Source organism: Euleptes europaea, chromosome 4, assembly GCF_029931775.1.
Source record: "Euleptes europaea isolate rEulEur1 chromosome 4, rEulEur1.hap1, whole genome shotgun sequence".
Classification (NCBI taxonomy): domain Eukaryota; kingdom Metazoa; phylum Chordata; class Lepidosauria; order Squamata; family Sphaerodactylidae; genus Euleptes; species Euleptes europaea.
The window spans coordinates 66268302-66295307 of NC_079315.1; the positions used below are offsets into that span (position 1 = coordinate 66268302).

General features: G+C 41.2%; 1 protein-coding gene across 1 annotated transcript in view; it reads left to right on the top strand.

The window, feature by feature from the left end:
- The first annotated feature begins 13577 nt into the window (after positions 1-13577).
- Positions 13578-27006, top strand: part of CEP120 (centrosomal protein 120) — a 34836-nt gene continuing 21407 nt past the window's right edge. Inside the window, exons 1-11 of the mRNA XM_056848033.1 lie at positions 13578-13633; positions 15920-16076; positions 16818-16932; positions 18049-18190; positions 19116-19258; positions 20320-20517; positions 21670-21894; positions 22054-22258; positions 23523-23700; positions 24294-24443; positions 25511-25693. Of these exons, the coding sequence (XP_056704011.1) occupies positions 13585-13633; positions 15920-16076; positions 16818-16932; positions 18049-18190; positions 19116-19258; positions 20320-20517; positions 21670-21894; positions 22054-22258; positions 23523-23700; positions 24294-24443; positions 25511-25693 (1745 nt within the window). The 5' untranslated portion in view covers positions 13578-13584. The remainder of the gene's footprint in view (positions 13634-15919; positions 16077-16817; positions 16933-18048; positions 18191-19115; positions 19259-20319; positions 20518-21669; positions 21895-22053; positions 22259-23522; positions 23701-24293; positions 24444-25510; positions 25694-27006) is intronic.

The window sequence follows — 27006 nt, forward strand, 5'->3', positions numbered from 1 at the left end:
AGCTTGCAATTTTCTTTCAGGTATTATTACATCTCTCAAGTATTACGTCTATTTTCAATTTTGCTTTTAGAAAACTAAGGCATTTATAACTTTTACATTCCATAAATATGTCATATATTATCATTATGCACTTCGTGTCGTTAAAGCAATAAAACTAGTTTATGTTTGATAGGACAGTAAATATTGCATATATTTCAATTTGTTAAAAAATTTCTGTGTTTTTTTCCTCAGAAACAACAAGACCACCACCACCCCGGCTTCAAAATTTGCAGAAATGTTACACCTCTAGCGAGAGCACAAAATCTCTTGAGCTGTGGCTTTTGGCCTGGGGTGCACAAGCAGAGCCCAACCACTACACACAATTAAAAGAAGGTCCCCAACTATGGGAGAGGGAAAGTTACACCGGTTACATACCTGCAAACCAGCACTGACATAGAACAACGTCTGTTGGTCAGCACTACCTTCCAACACATCCAGACTGTAGACTTGGACTGCTGTACAACTTCTGTGTAGATACCAGTATGTCGAATGTGGGGGTTTAATAGTGGTGCTGGGGACACAGAGAAAATTGACCTGGTTTGCATAAAAGAGACATGGTTAGAAGAAAAGTAGATGGTTTGTCTGTCCCAACTAACTCTATCAGGTTATGCGGTCGTCCACCAACCCTACACAGGTGGCCAGGGAGGAAGGGTTGCTATTATTCTTTGTGAGTCCTTCAACTTCTGCAGACTCCCAATGCAAACTAACACTAGCATTGACTATATGTTTCTTACATTTGTGACTTATATACTGCTTGTTTACCAGCCACCTAGCTCCTCAGTAGGCTCCTTGCCTGTGATGACAGAGGTATTGTCAGGAATGGTTCTGGAAAAACCTAGACTGTTTATTTTGGGGACTTCAATATTCATGCAAGGATACCTTGTCAGGCCCAATCTTGAATTTTATAGCTTCTTTTACTGCCTTAGGCCTCTCTCAAATTGTGATGGCCTCAACACATGAATGAGGTCACACCTTGGACTTACGTAATCTTTTGCACTGAGTTCATAGAAGGTCTGTTTAAGGGCTAGAGATTTGGTCTGACCACTTTCTACTTAAGGCAAGGATGGATGTCACCCCAACAACCCACTGGAACAGGGGGCCAGTTAAAATGGTCCATCCGTGGACGCTCATGGATCATAGTGGATTCCTAAATGCTCTGGGGGATTTTAGGATTCCAAACACTTGTTCTGTTGAGGCTGTGGTGGGAGCTTGAAACATGAAGCTCCTTGAAGCTATTCATATGGTTGATCTTCATCAACCTTATCTGCCTTTGGGGCAGAATCTGCCCCCCTGATTTAACACAGAGCTGGGTGACCTGAAGAGACCTGGGAGACATCTAGAACAACGTAGTGAGGAACGTTTATTGAATCTGACAGATCGTGCTATAGAGCCCACTGGAAAACCTAAGAAGTGGCAGTGACAGAGGCAAAGAAATGTTACTTCTTTGCTATGATTCCTTCAACTAGTTCCCAATTGTTTGAGGTAGTTTGGCATCTGCTTACTCTTAAATCTGAGACTTTATTATTGCAGGAACAATTAGTTGTGATACTTTCGCAAAGTTTTTTTTACTGATAAAATAACATGAATACGTTATGATTTGAACACCAATTGTAATATAGGTCAGTCAGAAGAAATGTCTAATATTCCCCGGTCTATTTCTGGACTGTTTGACCCAATATCCATGAGAGATGTTGACCAGATCCTAGGATCTGTGAAGGCCACTACTTGTGCCCTGGATCCTGTCCATCCTGGCTGCTAAAATCACGTAAGGACCACCAGGGGCGTAGACTTTCCAGTTTCCCAGGGGGGGCCTGGGCCTGGGCCTGAGGAATTGCTATGACATCACAGGGAGGAGCCAGTGACATCACAGGGAGGAGCCTCCGTTGCCACTATCTATGGAGGCAGGGCCATGGGGAATTTAGGGAGAGGATCCCCAAAAATTTAGGGGGGCTTCAACAAGTTATCTTAGGAGAGCTGAAATACAACTTTAACTTTTAGTTAAAAATGCAAACTGTTTATTTCTTTAAATTTAAAAATTACAGTGAGGGGGGCAGGAAAAAGTCCGTCAGGAGGCCAGGTCTACCACCATGCAAGACAATTGGTAGACTTGGACTTTTTTCCTTTAAAAGAAATTAGCTAAATTTTGTGTAACAAATGCATTCATATTAGATATTTAATTTCTTCTACAAATCTCCCCTCCCTGCAAGAAAAGGAGGGGACTGTGTCTGACCTTACACAAATTCATCTGCCTCACAATCCCATGTCAAGGCTCCCTTTGCTTTGGGTGGGGGCACAGGACACATATATGGTATATGGTCACATGGCTGAAATTTCTTAATTTCATTGTTGGGGTGCATGGCAACATGTTTGCGCGCACACACACACATATAAAATGCATGAGGCTTAGTATCTGGCCAGAAATAAATCAAACTAAAAGAAGTGTGACAAGGAACAATGGTGCAGACACAACTTTAGCTAAAGTGTGAACAGTCACACATGAACAGTTGCTATTCATGTGCTGCTTGCAAGGGCCAGCAACGCATTATGCAGTAATACTGTTCAGAGACAAGCACCATCTGGGCAAGTCTTAAGAATCTCTGACGGTACTTATGTTAGCCGCACTGGCTTCATTAGCACGAAACTGATTTACAACTGCTAAAAAATCTGGCCTGTTTAAATAAGCATTTCCTTAAAATCACATCTAAAATAATGGTGGTATTTTTATAGAAAGGTTTTAGAACTGCAGCTTTCAGACCTTCTCTGATTAAACAGTGTAAAAATTTTCATGGATCATTTCCATATCGAGAACTACTCCTTTCAACAAATAATTTAGCAAACATGTTGAAGAGCAATGTTCTAATAAGGATATCACACAGAACCCAAGCAAACCAATGGAAGCAAAATCATATAGAATTCAGCATGGCGTTTCTCAAATGGGGAAAGGAGCATGTGAATCTAGCAGGCAAGCACAGTAATTGATAACAGAGCTACAAAGAGTGAAGCCTCAAGGCTAACAAAAGTATGAGCTACTACAGCCCCATTAAGTTCTTTGAAAAGAACTACATCCACAACTGTTGCAAGCCCCATTACCTTGGACCGGAATTGAGAAGTTGTACAGGATCTGGGAAGAAACAGTGCTGGGGAGCAGCAATATAGCTGAAGTGTGGGAGCCATGCTAGCAGGGCAAGTAGCTCTTCAGTAGATGTAGGATCCACGCAACTTTACCCAATCATCTTTCTGCGTTGGGAGAGGTTAGGGTTGCCAGGTCCCTCTTTGCCACCGGCGGGAGGTTTTTGGGGCGGAGCCTGAGAAGGGTGGGGTTTAGGGAGGGGAGGGACTTCAGTGCCATAGAGTCCAATGGCCAAAGCGGCCATTTTCTCCAGGTGACCTGATCTCTATCGGCTGGAGATCAGTTGTAATAGCAGGAGATCTCCAGCTTCTACCTGGAGGTTGGCAACCCTAGGAGAGGTAGGGGTGGAAGATCTAAAGCTTGGAGGGGTGTGTAATTTCATAAAGACTAGAAAATGCTGCTTTAGCATATCATTGACTTCAGAAAGAATGGGATAGGATCCGAAATGGAAAGATAACATCATTAGCTAAAGTGCTGAAAAGTAATCCTCTGACATTTTGCACGCAAATATCTTGCAAAGGCTGTTTCCTTAGACAGTAATTGTATCAGATTGGTCAGGGGAAAGATCAAGGATGCAGTACTTAAACATGCATGCATTAGCAAAGCTGTTATGGTTTTAGAAAGAGGGTGATGGTATCGGTGTTCCTCGCACAGCCAACCAAGGACTAGTTCAGATGCAGAGCCAGGTGTCCCACAGCAAGGAAGCCAAAGAGCAGACTTTTTCTCGATTAGCTCTTAGCAAGTGAAATGTGCAAATATTTGCCTCAATGATCCTCTCTTCAAAAGCTGGCATGGTGTTAGTTTGTAAGGCATGAGCCACAAGCTCTCATTCAAATCCACAATCCTAACCTTTATCACGAATCTGTTCTGTTACAAGAATGTTTCTGGCACAATCGATTTGCTTGCTTTTAGGTACCACAGGAATTTCTTGCTTTATCATATCCTTATAGCCAACACCTTTAATAATGTATATATAACTTTTAGTTGTAGGAAGTACATATACAGCACCAACTGTAACTTTGGAAAGGTGCTTTAAATCACAGAAGACACGGAGGGTTGCTGTCCCAGGGTTGGGAAATTCCTGGAGATCGGAGGTGCAGTTTGGAGAGGGAACTCAGAGGGGTATAATTCCATAGAGTCCACCTTCCAAAACAGCCATTTTCTCCAGGGGAACTTATCTCTGTAGTCTAGAGGTAGGGTTGCCAGCTCTGGGGTTGGGAAATATCTGGAGATGGGTAGACCCTGTGGAGGGCGGGGTTTGGAGAGGGGAGGGTCTTGAATGGGGTATAATGCCATAGAGTTCACCTTCCAAAGTGGCCATTTTCTCCAGATGAACTGATCACTATTGCTTGGAGATTAGTTGTAATCCAAGGAGATGTCCACCCACGACCTGGAGAATGGCAACCCTATGCAAGAGGCATGCATGTTCTGGAATTTCATATCAGTCAGTCAGGTATGCTAAATAGAATGCATATGCTTTTCATAGGTTTAATTTGGCATAAGCAAGCCTGAAATTGCAATGATTTACAGAAACTGCTTGTGAGATGGGCACTCTAATCCTGAAGGGGGGGCAGATCCATGGCAACCGAGAGCAGTGCAATGGTGCCTTCTCCTCAAAAAACAAAAAAAGGGGGAAATCCCCCATTGCCACCAATGGGCAGCTCCTCCCCCAGGAATACCCCAGGACCCCCCCAAAGCCCGCGCCTGCCTGGACACTGGTGTGTTTACCCCCACACTGGAGTAGGTGCCACCTTATTCCATGATTATAACCCAGCATTAAGGCTCTACGATGAGTTTAAAAGAAATGAGGCTTAGAAAAGGGGTAAGTCATATTATTTGCTATACTAAAATTTGATTTCTATATGACAGAGGCACAACAGAACTGCTGCAATTGCAATTCTACTTTTAACTCAGTAACTTAGTGTTATTAATGTGTACAGAGTATGCACTAAAAAAAAAAAAGAATTAAGGCAATTAAGTAGAAAGATTCCTATCCTGTATTGTAGACATAATGGTACTTTGGAGGAAAACAAGAGAGAGAGTTGAAATTGAATGCAAATTGATTCATTGTTCACACACACACAAATACTTGGCAATCTGTAGTGAGGGATGTGGATTCTATAATTGATTTGCAGTTTCATACTAAATATTTCTTATGGTTCAAGCACCATACAGGTATCTGGCCTTGAGCTCAAGAGATGGGGTGGGTTTAGGATTATACAGCGTTCAATGTAACTCGATTTTTCACAACAAAATATTAACTTAGATTCACAGTAGTTTGTAATGAGTTTTCCACCTTTCCCCCCTCTGTATCCCTCCACACAAGCTTCATCCTTCTATCTCCCTCCCTCCCTCCCTCACACACACACACACACACACACACACACACACAAGATTAGAAGTGCTTTCTGTTCATTCAAGGAGTTCTCTGGATCCAAGCCTCTGTTTATCAATTTATTTTTAAACTGACCAATTGCCTTTCCATTGAAAAAGAGCCAAGGTAGTAAATGTTTTGACAAGATCTACCTACATTTGCTTAATGGGTGACCTTAATGATCTGAACTCTCACACATTTCACTCCTTGTTTTTTAGGTCTCAGACACTTTTTATTTATTTACCTCAAGCCACAATCCGAAGCTCCTGAATACCGAAGTCAATACTAATCTAGAGTAAATGGTTCCAAGACTGTAACCTATGGCAATGAACATCTGACAACAGGGCACTTAAAACCCTATTCAGCCATTTATTTTTTTCGTTATGTTGTTTTTAAAAAAGGCTATCCTATAACCAGACCGGGATGGCCCAGGCTAGCCTGATCTCGTCAGATCTCAGAAGCTAAGCAGGGTCAGCCCTGGTTAGTATTTGGATGGGAGACCACCAAGGAATACCACGGTTGCTGTGCAGAGGAAGGCACTGGCAAACCACCTCTGTTAGTCTCTTGCCATGAAAACCCCCAAAAGGGGTCGCCATAAGTCGGCTGCGACTTGACGGCACTTTACACACACACACTCATAACCAGAAAGGAAAAGCCCGTGAAATGACAGGCTTCTGCAGAGATGTCCATATTAGGGTTGATCGGCTGGCATCCAGTGGGAGATGGGGGGATATGAGGGGGTAGCATCACCTGGAAAACCAGAAGTAGCTGGTGATTTAAATCCCCCCCCCCTTCTGCCCAAAGAGGTGGAAGAGCAAACTGCCAGCAGGACAATAGGAGGCAGAACATTTCAGGGAACAGCACAAAAGGACAAAGATGGGTGCTAGGAGAAGAGATATTAGACTTTGTACACAGAATATCAGAGGGAAGATAAAGAGGCAACAAAGCAAAAGAAGAGAGGTAGTGAGGGACAAGAGAATGTAAAGTTTTGAAAGCGAAGAAGAGAAGTTTAAAAGGAGTGTGATGGGGAAAGGAAGCCAAAGAACAGTAGAAAGATGATGAAAAATATGAACAAGCCAGGAAGCCGAAATACTAGATGAACAACAGATTTGAGAACTAAAAACAGAGGTCAGAAATGAGCATTTAAGCAAGCCTGAGGGAATCTGTTGTTTAATGCTACAGGCACTTCTTTTGGAATTTTTAAAACTTTTTTTTTTTTTTTTTAGATTCTGCATTTTTTTGCAAAATTAGGGCTCTTTTTAGGTTTGTAGAAAGGTCTGTCTTGCCCATTCACAGCTCTAGTCACCGGATTTAAGCATCGTCAGATTTGGCCGACTTCACTATTAGTATATAGATCAGGAGTCCCGCTGACACCTTTCCTGGCACCCACCAAGTGTTTTTAGGAGGTGAACAGGGCCAGGTAGGGCTTCTGCCCAGCAAGGCTTTTGATTGACTATTGGAGATTTGATTGGCCAAGCAGATTTTTTAAAATGTTACTTTGGCAGTAGCTGCTACCACAGCACAAGGATCTGCATTGTGTTACTGAAGTTAAGCTGTGGCAATCATTTTGTGGGTGGTTCCGCCTCCTGCAGCAGCCATTTTGTTGCTTTGCTCACTGTGCCATGTCAGAATTCCAAAGGTGCCTGCAGGCTCAAAAATGTTGGGGGCCCGGGTACAGAAGATGGTTAAGAATAGTGCACCTGAAAGAAGCATGAAAACAAACAGATGAAAATAAAGGCTGGAAATATGAAGAAAATGGGGGCAAATGCATGAACCTGAGTGCTAACAAAAGTAGACAGAATGGGCTTAAGACACCAAGCAGCTATTCAGAGTTTAACAGAAACAGTCAAGCTCCAGCAGAGCTGAGAAACATGAAAAGAAAAATACAGAACTGAAAAGAGCAAAGATATGAAACTTCATCTATAAAGTCTATTACTTGCCTATTTTTAGAAAGTGGGTGGGGGTTTTGTCCAGCAGGGCTTTTGACTGGCTGTTTCAGCAGCAGCTACCATCACTGCACAAAGATTTTCACTGCATAACTGATGGTAAGCAGTATGTATGCAAAAAAAATATTTTTTCAACAATATGTTGATTTTAAAAGGTATCCTGTTAAACAGAACTTCTGCCTAAAATGTTGAACAGTTACTATTAGAGCTATGCATGGCCTCACTCTCTTCTAGCAGCCATTTTGTGGTTGCACCCACCATCCAGTGTCAGAATTCCAAAGGTGCCTGCGCTGTCAAAAGGGTTGGGGACCCCTGCTGTACCCAATACAACACATTGGGTCTCTGTGTTGAAGTTCAGTGCTAATGTTTTATAAGTACATTTAACACTTTTCATAGGAGAGAGCAGAACCTGTGAAAACCTATTACAACGTGCCTTTTCTAGGAATTAAAGGCCTTTTATACACGGGTTGTTCCCATCGTGGTCACGTTCCGACTACTTCAGGGATACATTTTAATTATGCATGTATTTCCTGACCTCCAGAAGTTGCCTTGCTCTCCCTTTATGTTTCCCCCACATTTTCAGGATGCTGTTTTACCCTGAGTTTCAAGTCTGCCTCAATCCCAAATCAAAAGCTGGTTCTGTGCATACTTGTCACTTTGTGTTTTTCTCGCCCATTCTCGCTTCCTCCCAAGTGTCTGTCTCCCTCATCCAACCCCTTCCCTTGAAGCCATTTACAAGCGCAATAGCAAGAGAATAATGCTGGAATACCATGAGGCTGCTTATTTGGTCAGTTTCACAGTGAGTGTGGGTCAGTTTCAGATCAAGCAGTTGAGAGAATGCTGAAACGATCACAAACAACCTAGGTGGCTGCTTATTTGGTCAGTTTCACAGCGAGTGTGGGTCAGTTTCAGTTCTTAGCAGGACGGAACAGAGCCAGGCTGATTTGTCACCCTCCCCTTATACGCGTCCTCTTATAGGCATTAAATCCTTTTCTTTCTTTCTTTTTTTGCAAATGCAAGACTACCGTTGGAATGACAAAATGGTGACAAATGACCATGTAAGTGTTTTTATGTTCTTATGACCCCTGCATTGAGGTAGCCAGAAACAAATTGGTTGGAGGGGAGGTTGTCCAGACCCTTCTCTGCTTTGGCTGTAAAACAGCCACTCGGTCCAGATCAAATGAAAGAATCCTGCTGCGGGGCTGGTCATGTCTTTCAAAAAAATACTATGGCCAATTACAAAGCAGCATTTTTAGGGGAGAGGGACTCACACATGGTTCAGAAACTCTGCTGAGGATGCATAATTGATCACAAAATACTCCTGGAATTTCTACGGGGGGAAAGCCCCTGTGCATAGTGTTTTGAGAATTCAACTGCAAATACTGTGCAGTTAGAAGTAGCAGATCCAGTGGAAACAGACCATGCATAAAAGGCTAAAGCTGACACAATAGGCAGTATAAGCATCTAACTTGGGCTACATAATACAGGAGAGACTGATATATTTGGGGAGGGCACAATTTACCCAATCCAGGCCCTTGGGACAACAGAGACTGGGACAGAGGCATCTGTGTTGAATCCCCTGCACACCATTTTCCTGACTGCAGCCTTTTCACCTAGAGTTGCTATGATTTAGGCCTCGGCCCTAAGATTCAGGGCTTGAGGCTTGTTCTCAGGGCCTCGGGTTGCCATGTTGAATTCTCAAGGCCATCAACTTGTCCACTCACTGGATGGCATCTATGTCTGCCTGCTTATGATTACTATGACACATATATACACTAGAGATTGGTGGCAGTGATTAGGCACTAACAGCCAACTACTGTATATGCTAAATATATCACACAATTAATTTCCATGATATTATTTTATTTGTGTGTGTGATGAGTCCATCATTTGCACATTCCATACAGTACAAATCTTAGTGTTATAAGGAAGTACAATGCAGTGTGATCAGTATTCACTGCTGTCTTAATATTTAGTCCCCACCTCATGAGTCGCAAAGGTTGGATGTTCGGGATCAGGCAACCTGACTTTCACTTCACTCCACTTACTTGTACTAAGCAGAAGAAAGATGATGCAATTAAGAACACACCTGGCAAGGACAACAAAGGATCCTCTCCAAACAATAATATTGGGCTGCGTCCACAAATTGTTAGATATTATGCTACCGTTGCTTTCACACTGGGATTTTCCAGTGAGGGCAAGAATCCAGGAGGTGAACGATTGCTATAGTGCAGCAATAGTTCAATAGTGTATGGATGCAACCTTTGTTTATGAGGAAGGATTAGTTTTCACACAGGATAACTTGAGCTAGATCTGTTATTAAATAAACAGGCTGCTTATCAGCAATTAGACCTTAAAGCAGACAGATTCAAGTAAAACATTGTGATGCTGCTTCCCTGTAAAATCAAGCTGCTACATTGTGGGCAAGAATATGGTACCAAACAGATATTCTTGGCTAAATACCATTAGCATTATTATACATTATTTATATATTTAAAATATTCATTACCTTAAACCAGCGGGCAACTGGCCCAAAATCACTTAAGTGTGCAGAGCGGCTTTTGTTTTCCCAAGGATGACAAACAGAGAATGATACATAATGGGGGATGTATTTGATTCCTGGTTCCACTAAGAAACAAACAATTATATGACTTCAGCAGAGCTCTTCACAGGTAGATGACTTTAGAACTATGGTCATGCAATGCACGACAAAGACACCCCTTTAAACGGTGTTATTTAACGGACTACAAATTAAATCTTTCTCTTTTGCTGCAGCTTCGGCACAAATCAGTACAGGAGAAGCAGAGGTGAGGGGAAAAAACTAGGAGAAGAAGTTCAGGAGTAGAGCCAAAGTACAATGGTGAATAAGCCATTGAACTGATATAGCTAAACTGTGACTTCCAGAAAGTACACAGCAATTCAGTAAGAAACACATGTAATTGAGACACTAGCAGATATATTAATTTTATTTCACCCTTTCTCTAAGAAGCTCAGGGCAGCACATATGATTCTCCCCTCCCCCACTTTATAATCATAACCGTCCGGTGAGATACTGACTGGCCCTGCAAGAATTAGGATTTGAAACTCAGGTCGCCTCAGTCCCAGTCCAACCACTACACTATACTGGTTCGTGCCAGATACTATTTTAAATTGCTCCCTATGGCAGCGGAGGCACCAGAAAACACAGTGGGGGAGAATGGGAAGAGTATGCTTTGACAGGCAATCTGTGTCACACATACACAAGTTAAGAACATTTTTCAGAACTTGTTTTCTCATTCTGTTCAGCAGCTGCCTGCAAGTGCTGCCAATAGTGACAAAACAGTAAGGTTGTTAAGATGGAAGAACCAATTTTCTAGAGCACAGTGCTTGTCCAGGCTTGCTTTCTTCTCCTCCCCCTAGTGTAATGAGACAACACACTATAAGCCGTTATGTGGAAAACCGCCTTTCTCTGTATAACCTCAAATCTACAAAATTCAATAGGTGAGGTGATATTTAAAGGGTTTAAAGATACATGAGCACCGCCAGAATAAGAGGCAACCAGAATCTGAAACAGAGAAAGAGAAGGTAATTAAAGTGGTGGCAGTGGCCAGTGCATGACTTTTTTCTCTCATCCATATCAAGACAGATGCTGGCCTACGACCACTCCTAAGTAATAGCTGTTGATAGAAGCCTACAGACATCTGAGTGGCTTAATCCATGTATAGGGTACTGTGATTTTACATTAGTAATAAGCTGTTAAAAAGGCAAACCATATGCATATAGAGAGAGACGTACAGGAGAGAAGAGGTTGCATCCCATTTAGCGTTCTGGGAAGCAGTTTCACACATAAGCCAAGGAGAAAGCACAAAACCATAATGAGGTAAAGTATGAGCTCCAGGCTGAGAGCGCAGCTGGAGTCAAGGTCGAGTAGCTCAGAGGTTTGTTATGACGGCCTGCGCCCCGGCGCGATAACTGTGATCTGTCATGGGAACCAGGCTCAGCCTGGTAGCCAACAGTGCCTTTCTGATGTATATGTTTCAACCGGCCCGCTTCCCCCCACTTGAGTCCTCGTACCTTTTCCTGTAAGTTGCTGCTATACACCTTATGCTTCCCAAATAAACTGCTTCTTAGACGACTCTGTCTGGATGTTGTTGTTTGGGATTTGACAGGTGGACTCAGACCTTACAGCAGGAGACCTTTAAGTGGTTCACAGTGCATTCCTGAGCCTGGGGATCGAATGGGCTTAGGAGGCACCCAGACCCCAACACCGGCATTCATGCCACTTGAACCGGCCCCTAGGGCTGCCATGGCAGTGCGGCCCTCGGACGCCGACTCAACCTCCCACTGGCATCATGTAGGTACAAGTGCTTGTGCCAACATCCCAGGAGGCAATACTGGGGTGTTTCTGGGGGTGGAGCTGCCGGTAGACAGACTCCTAACCCCTTCCAGTCCGGGAACACCCCCTTACGCTTCAGTGGTGTTGCTCCAGGTTTATGCTGGCACAGCATCACTTTCCTCTGTGGGGCTTTCCCCACTCCTTTTAAATTTTTAACATTAAAATACCCCCTTCCCCCCCTGCAGAGGCTGTGAAATCTCCTTGGAGACGCTGCAGCCACTCCATCCTCAGCTGCTGCAGGGTTCAGGAATAGTAAAACTGTCCGGATAGTAAAACTAAACTCACATCTGGCACCAAGTTTTCATCTTTGATGCCATATGAAGAATATAGCACAAGAGAAAGCGTGAGAGGAAAAATGGGAAATTTGAGTCCGTGTGAGGTGACAAACAAACATCCATGCAGGAATATCAAACAAGCAATGAGAGATGCAGAACGGCATGGAGGAAGAAGGTTCAGGAATTGTAAAACAGGTCATTCCTACAACCTGGAAAGCCATGGTACAGTATTTACTTGAGCGCAAGGCTAGGGTTGTTTTTCCCCCAGATATGCCATAAAAAGGGGGGGGGGGTCATCTTAAATTGGCATGCAAGTTACAGTTATGTTTAGTAATAAAATATTTGGGGGTATAACATGGAGGGAGTCATCTTGCACTCAGGGTCATGCTCCTTCTGAGTAAATACGGAATTTAATAAGGCAGCTCAGGGAAAGCAAGCAAAGAAGAGTTGGTTTTTATATGCTGACTTTCTCTACCACTTAAAGAATCAAACCAGCTTACAATTACCTTCCCTGCCCCACAACAGAGACCTTGTGAGGTAGGTGGGGCTGAGAGAGCGTGACTAGCCCAAGGTCATCCAGCTGGCTTCATGTGTAGGAGTGGGGGAACACATCCAGTTCACCAGATTAGCCTCCACCGCTCATGGGAGAAGACCAAGCACAGATCCCTGTTAAGAGTTCAACAGAAAGAGGAACTGCGAAGAGATAGCACCCCCTGAAGAAAACAGAAATTACAAGTAACGCGTAGGTGAGAAAGAAATAAGCCTTTAACTGGGAGAAGGGCAGAAAGAAAAAAAATTGAATATTTTATTAAGCTTCAACACATTTTATTTTTAATAGATATTTTAGCTTATTTCGGATATGCTGAGCTGTTCTCAGCTTACTCGGAGCATAACCTTAGTATATGGCATAGAAAAAGAAGACACCAACAGCTGTGCGTACTGCAATTCAACCCTGCCTACGCAACCCTCCCACCTTCTAGTATTCAATCCCACAAGAGCAGCGTCTCCTCCTCCCCATTGTCCCTCTCCTCGATGTGAAATCTGCTGCACCGCCAACAGGTGTCGCTGCCACGTATTCACTTCGCCGCCGCTCACGCCGCCGAGTCGCCATAGAGCGCGACAGGCGGCGCCCTTTTTGAACGGGGGTCGTTCTTCGGCGGCCGCACAGAGGATCCGGAAGTGGTTCGGCGTTTCGAAAGGGCCGCTCTTGGCCCCTTCCTCCCCAGCCTCGGTGTCTCTTCCTCCGCCCGGTTGCTAAGCGGCGGAGGCTGTGCCGAGAGCAACGTCGAGGCGCCAAAGGCTGTCCGGCCGGCGGGCTCAGGGAGACGCTTGCTGGGCTGGATGTGGAGGCCCGGCGCGGGAGGGCAGCCTCGAGGCCGGCGGCCCGCTCGTTTCCCCTAGAGCGGAGACCTCCGTGGCCCCTCGGCCGGCAGCCGGCCTGGGAAATGGGCTCCAAGTCCGACCAGCTTCTGATTGTGGTTTCAATCCTGGAAGGTACATTGCAGAGGGGGGCCGGGTGGGTGGGAAAGAAGGAAAAGGCGCCCGCGCGTCTGACGCTCCTGTGAATGGTCTCCCCGGTGTCGGCCCGGGTCATTGTCCCTGGGTGGCTCTTGAGCGAGACAAGATGCCGAATGAGCACGAAGCGAGGCTGGACCGACGTGCCCTGAAGTTTTCCTTACTGTTCGGCGAGTTTGGAGAACTCCTGGGGCTTATTTCCGTTCTGGGAACAAAAACAAACAAACAAAAAGAGGGCAGCAAAACCCCACCGAAAAACAAAAGCTGGGCACCCAAGGTTGGGTGAAAAGAAAACATAGATAAGTCTGTGTATAAATACTGAAAGTCTAATTTATTAGAAGCGCTGTGTGACATTTAAAATGATTTAAAAGCATTAAAATAGCGCAATGGCATATCCTGAGGTTGATAACTAACCACATACCAAACGCATTTCGGCCTATGGGGCCTTCATCAGAGGTTAATTGAAACCCTTTCTTAAGCCTGCGCAGATTTACAGACATACATTAGTGAATACAAATACAAACAGTTCAAACCCAACCAGGCATGTGTATTTGTTGTAAATTCTATTCCCAATTACTCAGACATCTGGTATAATAGGTTCTTGTTGTAATACTGGTTAGTATAAGTCTCTCATATACTATGTGTGCAGGTATCAACCTAGTAAAGCAGTCAGTTTGTCCTAAAGTGCGTGCTAAGTAATAGTAACAACGAGAGCATCCCTGTGCGTATCCACAGTACATCTCTTCCAAGTGGCTACCCTCCCTCCTCCAACATATTAGCTAAGGTAGAAAGGTTTCCAGGTCAGGCTGCAACTGCTTTGCCGTCTTGAGCACCGGTTTCCTTTTAGAAATGTATCTTTGCTCATCACTTAAAAATAAGTGTTTCTGTTTAAGTAGCTTAACACTGAACTGCAGAGGTCCTCTTTCTACAGTAGTATGATGTAGCAGGAGATAATACTGTTGCTCCACTTCAGTTCCATTATTTCAGGTTACCATTACTAGCCCTGCAGTCAGCTGTGAACATCTTAGTAAGGAATCCAAAAGGATGGTGCATAGTAACAGTTCCTGTATTAATAGGACAGCACAGTAAGTGTGCTTAGTTGTGTGGACAGGACACTGATGTTCAGTAATTGATTTTGAGCAGTTGATCATTGCATTCCTTGGTAATAGATTCTTACCAGATATATCAGTGGTGTACCATATGCTACTTGTTTATTATGGACAGCTGGATTATGTTGAGTTAAAATTAGTAAAAATTTGCCATAGATGAAAATGTTTAAAGTAGCAAGAGAGTTCGTGTGGATATATCTGGCGAGGGGGAAAAATGTATTTCTACTCATTCTTCAGTTGTGTTTTCCTGATCATTGGCAGCTCCACAAATATCAAAACAAACAAGTCTGTGAATATTTACTTAGGAGTAAGCTTCATTGCGTTCACATGGGCTTGCTACCAAGTAACTGTGCATGAATTGCAGTCATACAGTATGTTTCTAGTTCAAAGGGTTTCTAGAGTAAACCCTGTTTTGTTATAACCCATTGTTGCATGGATTGCATGTTGTAAGGATTCCTTAATCAGCCGTCTCCTCTCCTTTTGAGAGAAGTTTTTTTCTAATGCAGAATTGAGGTGGATCTTTGGCCTCAAAACAGCTTTTCAGCATTTGGGCCAGCTTCTGTAACATGCTTAGAAGCCCAAGATCATTCTGAAGCATTACATCATGTCATAGTATTAGGACTTCTTCTCTCTGTAGAGTACCATTAGTTGTGCTTTTACTTTAAGTAGACTGTTAGGCTACCCTGAGCCCTATACACGGGCTAGAAAAGCAAAATAAATACATAAAACACCATAGATTATAAAATAGGTATTTTTGTCCATAACATAAATTATGTCACTGTATCATCAGCAGCATTTAAAGCTACATCTTTGTATATATGAGATGCTATTTTTGACTTGTGCGAATTTGGATTAACAATATTTAAGACAGTCTTGGTGATTTTCATGCCCTTTCAGGATCAGCCCAGAGTTTGCTCTGTGATATATGATATCGGAACAATTACATTACAGCCACTAACGTGTGCATGCTTTTATGAATGCTTGTTTCAGCTTTGCAGGCCAGTCTTAAAACATTTATTTTGGTGCATATCCTAATATAGTAAATGAAGTCAGCAGGATTTACTTCTCAGTAAACTTGTTTAGAATTGAACTGTTCAGCTACTCTTAGTAGTTTATGCAAGAACTTCCAGTTAAATGTAGGTCTTTCTTTTTTCAGGGCGTTATTTTCCCAAACGTCCAAAGCATAAGCTTGTGGTAGAAGCCAAGTTTGATGGTGAACATCTTGCTACAGACCCTGTTGATCATACAGATCAACCTGAATTTGCCACAGAATTGGCTTGGGAACTTGACAGGAAAGCACTTCATCAACACAGGTTATTTTTTCAGAGTTTTCTTGATTCTTTGATACTTTACATTATTTGCTCAACAGAAGACATTGTATGCTAACTTCAGGTTACGTAGAATTTTGTGTAAAATAATTCTAGTAGACTGTACTGGAAAAGACAAAGGATGAATGTTCTTTTCATATAGGTTTCTGGGAGTGAATTGGGACACTCACTGAAAAGAGTCATCTTTTCACTTCAGAGATTGGGTCCATCTTCCTTGACTGTAGTAACTGGCATAATTTGTCTGGTGGCCATTGTATATAGATTATAAGCTTTGCGTTCATCATCTTTGTGTTCGTTATCTTTTTTGTAGGTATGAGATTAGATTGTAAAATCTATATAGAAATATTTTTGTTTAGCATTACTGTATTGCCTCTCCCAAGCTTGCTCTTAATTTGCTAAATACGTAACACTTCGAAAACAGTGCGTAACATGAGGGAACCACAAACTTACTATTATTTTTTGCCGTCAAGTCACAGCTGACTGATGGTGATCCTGTGAGGTTTTCAAGACAGGAGTTCAGAGATGGTTTGTCATTGCCTGTCTCTGCATTGCGACCTTGGACTTCCTTGGTGGTCTCCCATTCAAATACTAACCAGGGCTGACCCTATTCAGCTTCTGAAATCTTACAAGATTGGGCTAGCCTGTCCTGTCCAGGTCACGGCACAAACTGGTAAACAAATATACAAATCTCTGTTCTTATTAAATTGTATTTTTATTTTCTTGCAGGTTACAGCGTACCCCTATCAAATTACAGTGCTTTGCTTTGGACTCTTTGACTTCTACCAAAGAGACTATAGGTTATATAATACTAGATTTAAGAGCTGCTCAGGAGAAGAAGCAGGTATTGTTTACACCAGTTTTCAGAAATCTTTTTGGTATCAAATATCACAGCATAATTTTTAATTATATATCAAATGGCAGAGCTTTAATTGAGGCAGAAAACATTTGGGGTGTATAATTTCAGACTCAGCATATCACTTCATGCTGGCTAGTCAAATAAATGGATATTGATACATAAAAAAATCTAGTATACATAGCAAAACCAGCCATATTGGAAAGAAGGCTTAATATACTAGAACCCTTCTACTCTGCTGTGGAGATCAGTGGGAGACCATGGATCCATCATAGTTTCTCAGCTTATTTTCCTCACATGGTTGCTGTGAGGATAAAATGGGAGAGTGTAATAATTTCTGCCAAGATAAAACTGGGAGTAAGAACATAAAGGCCCTGCTGGATCAGACCAAGGCCCATCAAGTCCAGCAGTCTGTTCACACAGTGGCCAACCAGGTGCCTCCAGGAAGCCACAAACAAGAGTAATTTTTCCCCATCATACTTTCTCAGTTTATTTTCCTCACATGATTGCTGTGAGGATAAAACAGGAGAGTGTAATAATTTCTGCCAATATAAAACTGGGAGTATTTTTTTTTTGTATGGAAGAAAACTCATGGCAGCAGGTGAGCTGTCTCCTGGCAGGAAGTTTTCCATACTCAGATAGGAACACAGTTGAGTTTAGAATTCTAGCCCAATCCCAAAATGCTGAAGAACGCTTATAGCCTGTATAGTTGTTGCTATGCTCAAGTAACCCTTCTACACCCTACCATGTAGGGTAGGTATAACATAGTACATGGATGACCTCCATGGGTCATCCTTTCAACAAAGAAAGGGAGTGCTCCATGAGTACCCCCGGGTATGACTGGATTACTGTTGTCTTGACCTCTTGCTTTTAAAAAAAGCAAATCTGATTTAGGTAATTGGGTGGGGGGATTGCCTCTGTAGAGTAATTCAAAATCTGCCCATAAACAATTGATATAATTTCAGTTGTAATGCACTGGTATGATTGCTCTGTTACTTGTAATTTTAACAGCTTTGCAGTTTATCTGTATCCTATCTGATGACTTCATTGTGTATTTATTTATACTTTTTAATGTTTTCTTTTCTTTAAAAACCCTGTCTGCAGCCACCAAAATGGTATCCTTTACTCAGCAATAAATATCCAAAATTTAAATCTGAATTACAGCTAAGTGTAACGTTAGAGACTGATACCAAAGCTTCAGTGGGTGGTTTTAAAGCAAAGGAAGCCCCTCCCAGAGATATAATAGGTGAGTAATATAATGAGATCTGTACCGAAAAAGATTATATGCTGGGAATTGGCAGGAAGCTATGAGTTGTCTCAAGGCATAAAGATATCCTTGTTATTTATTGGCAAATTCAGTATACTAATTATCTGCATTCTCGTTCCTCTATTTCGTTAATACCACCTCTTCACTTTCTAGTCTATGCAATGTTCCCTAATCTGATTTTTTAATCCTGTCATATTCTCAAGAAGTTTCAGGTTTTATTAAGTTTAAGAACATACCATCTTTCTCCCCCATTTCAAATGTTGATCCGGGCTTTAGTAATATAGCCCAGGAAAAATAAAAATATATGCAGTTATTCTACTTTGTCATCTTTTTCCTTGTTCTCACTTTCCCTTTTTATTTTTCATATAACTCTGTATCTCAAAGCTTCTTTAAATTCTTTTGTCAAGATTAGTAAAGTACAACCTCAATGGAGTGTTGCAAGTGGTGAGTTTTCTTTCATCTCTCTCCTTTATAGCCTTATTCTCTATTGCCAGCTGTATTCATGCCGTTTGGTCATATAATAATGAAATTAAACTGTGATACAACAGAGATGCTAGGCTCGCAGGGTATGAAAGCAGATGTGCTCATATTTTCTTGCAGTTCCTCTTATTTGCTTACAGAAGAAACTGATGTGGAAGGACTTTGACATGATGGAACAATTTAATTTTAGACATGAGGGTTTTTTCAGTTGCTTTGTGATAAAATCCTTATGGTGGACTTGTAACTACATTAACATATAATTAGTTTTTCACCTGTATAAAAGTCTAGCACAGATTGCATTTATTAATATCTGTCCTCTGTAAACTTCACTGCAAAGTACTTTCCATCACTTCCATTCATAGATCAATATCTATGTGGTAGTTTTCTCTACAACATAACAAGAGGATTTGTTTATGTTTTGCAGTATCTCTACCTGGGTTGGATCCCAAAAACCTTGTAGCAGTGCTGAATAAGGAGGAAGGATATCATCAAATTGGACCAGCAGAATATTGCAGAGACTACTTTGTTTTGTCTGTTACTATTGCATTTGCTACACAGTTAGAACAGGTAACGACATGAACTCACCTTTTTAGCACCACTTTCTGGTTCACTTTAATTTTTAGTAGCGGTTATAGGTTACAGAATATTGACATGTAGAGAAGTGTGGTTATGTTTGATTACTCTGTTCCTCTTCCTGCTCTTTGATTCTGTTATGCTTTCTCTTAAATATGTTTGTTTATATAGTGGGTCCAATTTAAAACTACGCAGCTGTCAATGTAATAGTGTTACTTTCATGATGGGAACTTACACCAAAATGCACAGCATATTTGGCTATAACACCTTTAACTGACAAACCATCTAACTCCAACAGTTTCTTATTTATTCTAATCAGCAAGTGTTAAACAACACTCTAATTATACAAATTAATACAAAACATGAAAACCAGCACTCTTATCTTCTAAGACTTAGCCATACGATATACTACTCATACATTGTGCTTAACATGCAAATTATAAACTCTTCTCCTTCAGTCCTCAGAGGAGTTTGCACATTGTGACGCTGTTGCCAACAGTCTTCTGTGGTGGACTATTTACTACTTTTCTTCATAGCACAGCAAGACAGTGTTTTTTCACAACTGTTTCAGCATGTGAACTCCTCTGAGGACTGAAGGAGGAGTGTTTATAATTTGAATGTTAAGCGCAACGTATGAGTAGTATATCGTATGGTTAAGTCTTAGAAGATTGCTGATTTTAAGATTTTGTATTAATTTGTATAATTAGTGATATTTAACACTTGCTGATTAGAATAAATAAGAAACTGTTGGAGTTAGATGGTTTGTCAGTTAAAGGTGTTATAGCTAAATCTGTGTATTTTGGTGTAAGTTTCCATACAGCATTGATTATTTTGATTTGTTTGTGACTTTCATGAGGGAGCAGATTAAATGAGTGACCATTCTGCTACAACTCATCTCGAACACACAGGTTTTATTGGTAGCTTTTTGTTAATACTGCATCATATTTAAAACCTTGAATAATTGGAAATATTTGTTGGAATATGAAGCATTTTTCATAAACACTCTCAACTGAGGTGATTCAGAGTTTTCTTTTTCTTTTTTTCCTTTATAATAGTTAATACCAACCACAGTGAAACTTCCAGAACAGCAGCCAGAGTTCTTCTTCTATTACTCATTATTAGGCAATGATGTGACCAATGAACCATTTACTGACTTGATCAATCCAAACTTCGAGCCAGAGAGGGCTTCTGTTAGAATTCGCAGCAGCGTTGAAGTTCTTAGAGCTTATTTTTTGACACACTCAAAGTTGCAGGTGAGAATTTTCTTTTGCTTCTATTAAATTAGCTGCATTACCTATATTTTGAACAAAAAAGGAGGTCACAGACTTCAAAACAAAAGGTATCCTTTGCATTTGAAGAAAATTACGGGGAAGCAATTAGAATTAATGTAGCGCTGGCAGTATTCAATTAATAAACTAACTCGGTCAGCTATGAATATACAAAGATTTTAGACTCTTACTGTTGCTGGTCACGGATTCCAAAAATAGGTGCTCTAGATCATCCCAGAGTCCATCTAGTGCAGCATTCTGATTTTAGCAGCAGCTGTTCATGTGTCTCTGGAAACCCACAGGCAGGAAACGAAGGTGCTGACCATCCCCTGCTTTTCGCCCCCAGCATCTCCTATCCAAATTGCCTTTTGTATGTACAGGTTCCATGCAGTTTTTGTTAGACCTGATCTCCATGAATTTGTCTTTTGCTTTTAAATGCCATCAAAATCAGTAGCTATTGTCACATCTTGAGGTAGTGGATTCCAGAAGTTAATGATCTAATATACTTCTGAACAGGACAGAAAACTCAGGTCTGAGTTCCTTCTTCCTACAGATGTGAATACCTAATACTTGTTTTTTTAATAAAGCATGCATGCTGAAGTTGTGAACCTGGAGAAGAATGTGCTGAAACTTGGTGTTGGTATCTGAATTCTGCAGGCCTGTGCACACTCAGGGTATAAGGGTTTCCCTATCCCCTTCAGTACCAGGTAGCGGTTCTGTGTGCTCATGCTCCTATAGGTGGAGAGTTGCCAGTAACCACAGTAGCAAATGATTAAGCTTGTGCACATTAGTACCTGTGACACTCTGGATCAGACTCCAAATTTGTTAGTTACCTTAACTTTCTAGGCACCTTCTTTGTCCCTTACGGAGTGTGAATCCTGACTTGCTATGCACAGTAATGTGACCAGTTGAAGTCTGTTGCCAAATTTTGACACAGGGAATCCAGATTCTTAGAGAATGAGTCAGTTTGTGAAAGATCTGTTGCTCTGTTAGGTTCCAAGCTCCTTTTTTTCTTAAAGAACTTACTAATTCCACTTAATGGTTTTGCTTCTGTGAAATATCCAAGCAATTTTGTACCTACACACTTAAATGTGAGTCACATGTCAGCTGTTTTCATGGTGCTTTCTTGGATCACAGATCCATCTGTGCTGTAGGGACCAATCTCTCGGAAGCACTGAAATACTTCTTACTGGATTGGTGAAGAAAGGAAATGCAGATATCCGTCAACAACCAGTAGCTATTGAAGGAGCGTTCATTCTTGTACCACCAAATAGAGCCCGGCAAAAACTACCCCCAGTGCCTTTGGATATGGCACCCACTCTTGGGGTATCAGTATCTCTACAAAAAGATAATGTTTCTCAGGTACAGCTCTTTTGTTCTTAGGGGTTTTACGATGTCTAAATGTAGAAATAATAATAGGAAATATAAAGTTGCAATATTATTAGGGTCTTATGGATAACTTTACATTGTCCCCAGAATGAAGTTTCCCTTTTAATTACAGCACTGTATTGTTTTGTTTAGCCTATCGTTCAAGTAGCTACACAGGCTGAACCTGAAAATATGAAGAAAGCTTTGCCTCCAACACGTGATCAGGAAAGGAATCCTGAGCAAAGTTCCCATAATGCACCACCTCAGACTTGTCATTCTCCTCCCATAAAAGAGGATGCAACAGACAGTGAAGTGGAAAGTATTCAGTATGACAGGAATCCAAATCCACAGAAAAAAGGTTAGAGTTGCAATGCTTGTCAGTCTATTAGTAAATTGGCTGATCCCAGTTATGGTCTTGAAAGCAGACCACCTACAGAAGGTAGGGGTCACCTACTCATGAGATTCCCCCAGGTATGCTAACAAATACAAATTAATCGAGGGGAAGAAAAGCCCTCAAACTCAGGACAAAGGATGCAGATGCTATTGTCAAGTTAAAAGAGGGGAAAAGGTAGGCAGGTGAGTGGGAGAAAGGAGACGTTTTGAAAAGTGGAGATTTGTGAGCAGTGCAAGAGGATTTTGTAGACCCAGTACAATCCCTGATATTTCAGGTATCAGATTGTCAGTATGAAGTAGCGATTCTGATATTTCACTACCAATAATATTGGAATTAGAAATCAAGTCTTATGGGAGGAGGAAAGCCCTTTAAATTGTACAATGCACTATGGTCTACTCTACCTGGTCTCCAAAAGCAGGCAAGGAACTGGTCTACCGCAGTAGATTTTTAGTGTTGTGGTGTCATGGACCAGCCGCTTCCTCCCTAGCCACTGCTGGGAGGGGGCAGTGTTTTAATTTCACTTGGTAATTTTGGAAGGGGCTTGATTATCTCTTTCGATCAGTCTTTCATATTCTGATGCCCCATCTTTCTGATATGGTAACAATTCAGTATTTAATGAAAATGATAATGCCATTTCAGACTTTCTGATATGGAAGTAAAACGATAATTTTTGAAGTGCATACCCTTTGGAGATGGATTTATAAATCCCCTTTCCTTGAGATTTCTTGCATGCCCCCCTCCCCAGCTTATAACCTTCAGTTTACAACTGAGATCTCTGCTACTACATTGTTCATGTCATAAGCAATACAGTATCCTATAGAAAAAAATAGTTAATCCTGGAGAGTGAACAAAGGCAGCTTAAACTATTCGAAAAGTTCCACTCAGAAATAAACATGTAGCCCACCTTGGAAAATACAGCCAGTGTGTGGATGGCTGCTTGAAATGTTAAAAGCAGAATAATAAGTACTGTACTTGTTTGCATTATGGACAATGTGTCACAAGTATTTGGCAATAGCCTGTAGTGGACTGTAATTAGTTTAGAATATAGTTTTAGAAAGGGAAAAGTTAACTTATCTCTGAAACAATATCAACAGCATAGATGCTTATTTACCAGTGTTAGAACTGTATTATGTAGCTGTGAAGGGCGGTGAAGGTATATAATTCATTTAAAAGAATGAAAGCTAAAGCTTTTTCTAAAAGTAAACATACTGTTTGTTTTTCCTTGCAGCTTTGAATAGTCAAGTACCTGCATCCCAATCTCAGCATGTAACTGGATCTAGTACCTCTGAGCCTACTACAGGGCAAAAAATCGCCGTTCCAGCAGCATCTCATCACTTCTGCTTCTCTCTAGATTTAAGATCAATTCTTAATATGGATGCTGGCTTTCCTGTTAACTGCATATTAAGGTATGCTTTAGTTAATAGTTCTACGGATAAAAGAAGAGTGACTTTTGTTGCTGGGATTTTTCACTTGGAAATATGCTAGATGCACCTGAATCTGTGGCTGGTTGACCTTTTTCATATGTGTAGAACTGTGATTCTATCCCCTGTATTCCAGGGGATAAATTTAACTATTGAGCTTGTGCTGTTCCAAGCATCCAGGAACATGTACTCAGTTTTCTTCTTGCGTGTTGGGCCCTGTAAGTTCCAGTATGTTTATTTGGATGTCAGCTGTTCAGTGCATTTCTTTCTTTTGTAGGAATGTTTTTTTCCCTGAAATTTTTCTGTTTGTAAAATTAAATATTGACAACTAACATACTGTTATATATTCTGTAATGGTCATGCTTTTCAGGAATGCTCAACCAATTGCTGCACCACATTTATTGGGCATGCGTGCACTGATTTCTATTATTTTGAATTAATGGAAATTTCCCATATTTCCACATTTCAGTTAGCATCATGTCATTAATATAGTTAGCTTGGATGTCTTTTAATTAAAATAGCCTACAGTTACAAATTGCAAGAGTTCAATGTGGAATTTCTCCCTCCTTCCTCAATAGGTACTCGTATCCATTTTTTGGCAGTGCCGCACCGATTATGACAAGCCCTCCTGTAGAAGTGAGAAAAAACATGGAAGTTTCTCTTCCCCAGTCCTACTGTGCATTTGATTTTGCAACTTTGCCTCATCAGCTTCAGGATACTTTCTTCAGGTAGTATCTATGCTCAGACTGTTGTTTCAGCAATAGAAATGTATCTGTTGTCTAAATATCTGTGTCTACAAAACATTATCACCGGTATTGAAATGTTTTGAGGTAAAGGTAGTCTCCTGTGCAAGCACTGGGCCATTATTGACCCATGGGGTGATGTCACTTCACAATGTTTACTAGGCAGTCTGTGTTTACAGGGAAGTTTGCCATTGCCTTTCCAAGTGTAGACACACTTTACCCCCAGCAAGCTGGGTACTCATTTTGCCAACCTTGAAAGGATGGAAGGCTGAGTCAACCTTAAGCCGGCTACCGGAAACCAGCTTCCATCGGGATAGAACTCAGTCGTGAGCAGAGCTTTGACTGTAGTACTGCATCTTACTACTGTGCGCCACGGGGCTATGTATCTGTTGCAGGAAAGACCGTTTTGCTCAGTGTTTTTCATGTCAGAGACTTTGTACATCTCATTAATGAGACCTGCTTTGATCATCTGGGGTGGCATTTCTTTTGGCCATTTCATTTTCCTAACTGTGGGAATGATGATGCCTTCTGCAGGGAGGACAAGATGCATTGTGTATACAAACCCGGTCTTAATCAAAACATGATCCAGGTCCTCATTGTTCTGGAGAAGTTCTATTCTTCTAGGCGTTCTCATAAATAATGTATGGAGAAAGTAAATATGCTGGGGAATGGTCTTGAATTTTGATACCAATTATGAATCAAAATGTGAAATAGTCAAGAAGGGTTTTTTCTGGATGTTAGAAATGGGAAAGCCTTGATAACTACATAATTCAAATGTATCTTTTATGAGGAAAATTTACTATGAAAATTATTAAAACCACTTGTACAACAGAATCTAGAACTTCAACTGATTCTATTTTCAATACCTGCTGGCTTGTATCAGTCAATTAACCCATCCATCCTAAAAGCCAAAGAAAATTGCTGTTCATGCTCATAACAGTTCTACTTTGCTTTATTTAGCCTGTCTTCGTTGTATATTAGAACAGCATGCTAGTTTTTCACATGCATGCAGGAAAGCTGGAAGAAAGCCTCCCTTCTTTTCTGTGTTTTAGACTACCGTTGCTGGTTGAGCTGTGGCACAAAGATAAAACGGCCAAAGACCTGCTTCTGGGAGTTGCCAGACTGCAGCTTTCCCATGTTTTGACCAGGGAAAAAACTCGTTTTCTGGGTGCTGACGGAGAGCAGTGCTGGCGGCAGATCTTCAGCGAAACCGTCCCTTTTACAGCAGCCCAAGGGTATGGCGGGTTTTGAAACATGGGGGTTACTCTGTGAAAGCCGGTTCTGTTTGACATCCGAGTTGCCATAACAAACATCATTTCTGATTAAGTTGAAGACTATATTTATTATCAAATGGAGGATCTTGCATGTTTATTGCTTAGCCGTACAAATCTGTCCCAAACTGTACTGTTTGAATATGTAAATGGTAGTTTTGCCTCACTTTGGACAGGAAATACCGGAGAAACAATGCAAGGGGGTGTATTGCCTGTATCCTCTCTGTCCCACAGATATTTAAAAGGATACATACAGTAGAAGATGTGTATTTGGCGTTCATTCATGTTAATTGTCCATTTTTGTGTTTGTGTGCAATAGTTTAAAAAAAGTTTTCTTGGTCAGTCTTCCAGATACTGTCAAGGCTGAATTACACAACTCAAGATGATTTTTGCTTCTGTTGATTTCTTGTGTTCGAATATACTGAGCTTTCAAAATGCCTAACTCCTATTCTTCTATTCCAATATATCCTAACAAACATGGATGAGGATTGTATGTTAACATACTAACCACTAGATGGCAGTGGTCCAAACCTAATTGGCGTTGGTACTTTACGTCAAACCTAACTCACTGATACAGAAAAGTTACTTTAGTCCTATGTGTTAATTTGGTTTGTTTTATGGGTGAGTACCGCTTGTAACTTAAAATAGTTATTTCATGTTTTTGATGTTAGCATAATGAGCTATTTAATTTAAACACAGGACGAAAAGAAGCTCAGGAAATTAAAGACTTTTTGTACTCCAATATGTTTCTCATATTTTTATTTCTTGTAGCTTTCTGAGGTTAATAGTATTTTAGGTAACTTAAATGTGACACTTGCAAGACAAAAACATTAACCTGTGTGGCATGTACTCAATTTATTATTTAAATTGGGTTGCTATTAATGCAAAGTGGCTATACATGCAACTATTAACATTCCCGTGTAACAGCTGTTCAGAGATCAGTAGTCTGATGTGGTAATACTCCACATATCGCTGTTTTGCACACTTTATATGTGTGTGTGTAACTTGCTGTCAAGTCACAGCTGACTTATGGCAACCAAGTAGGGTTTTCAAGGCAAGAGATTAACAGAGGTGGTTTGCCGTTGCCCTGTTCTGCATAACCACCCTTGTATTCCTTGGTGGTCTCCCATCCAAGTACTAACCAGAGCCTTAGCTTCTGAGATCTGATGAAATCAGGCTAGCCTGGGCCATTCAGATCAGGGCTGCATGCTTTATAGGCCAGTTTAAATAAGAAATTGGCATGTGGGGAATAATTCAAGTAAGTTCTGTCCTGAGTC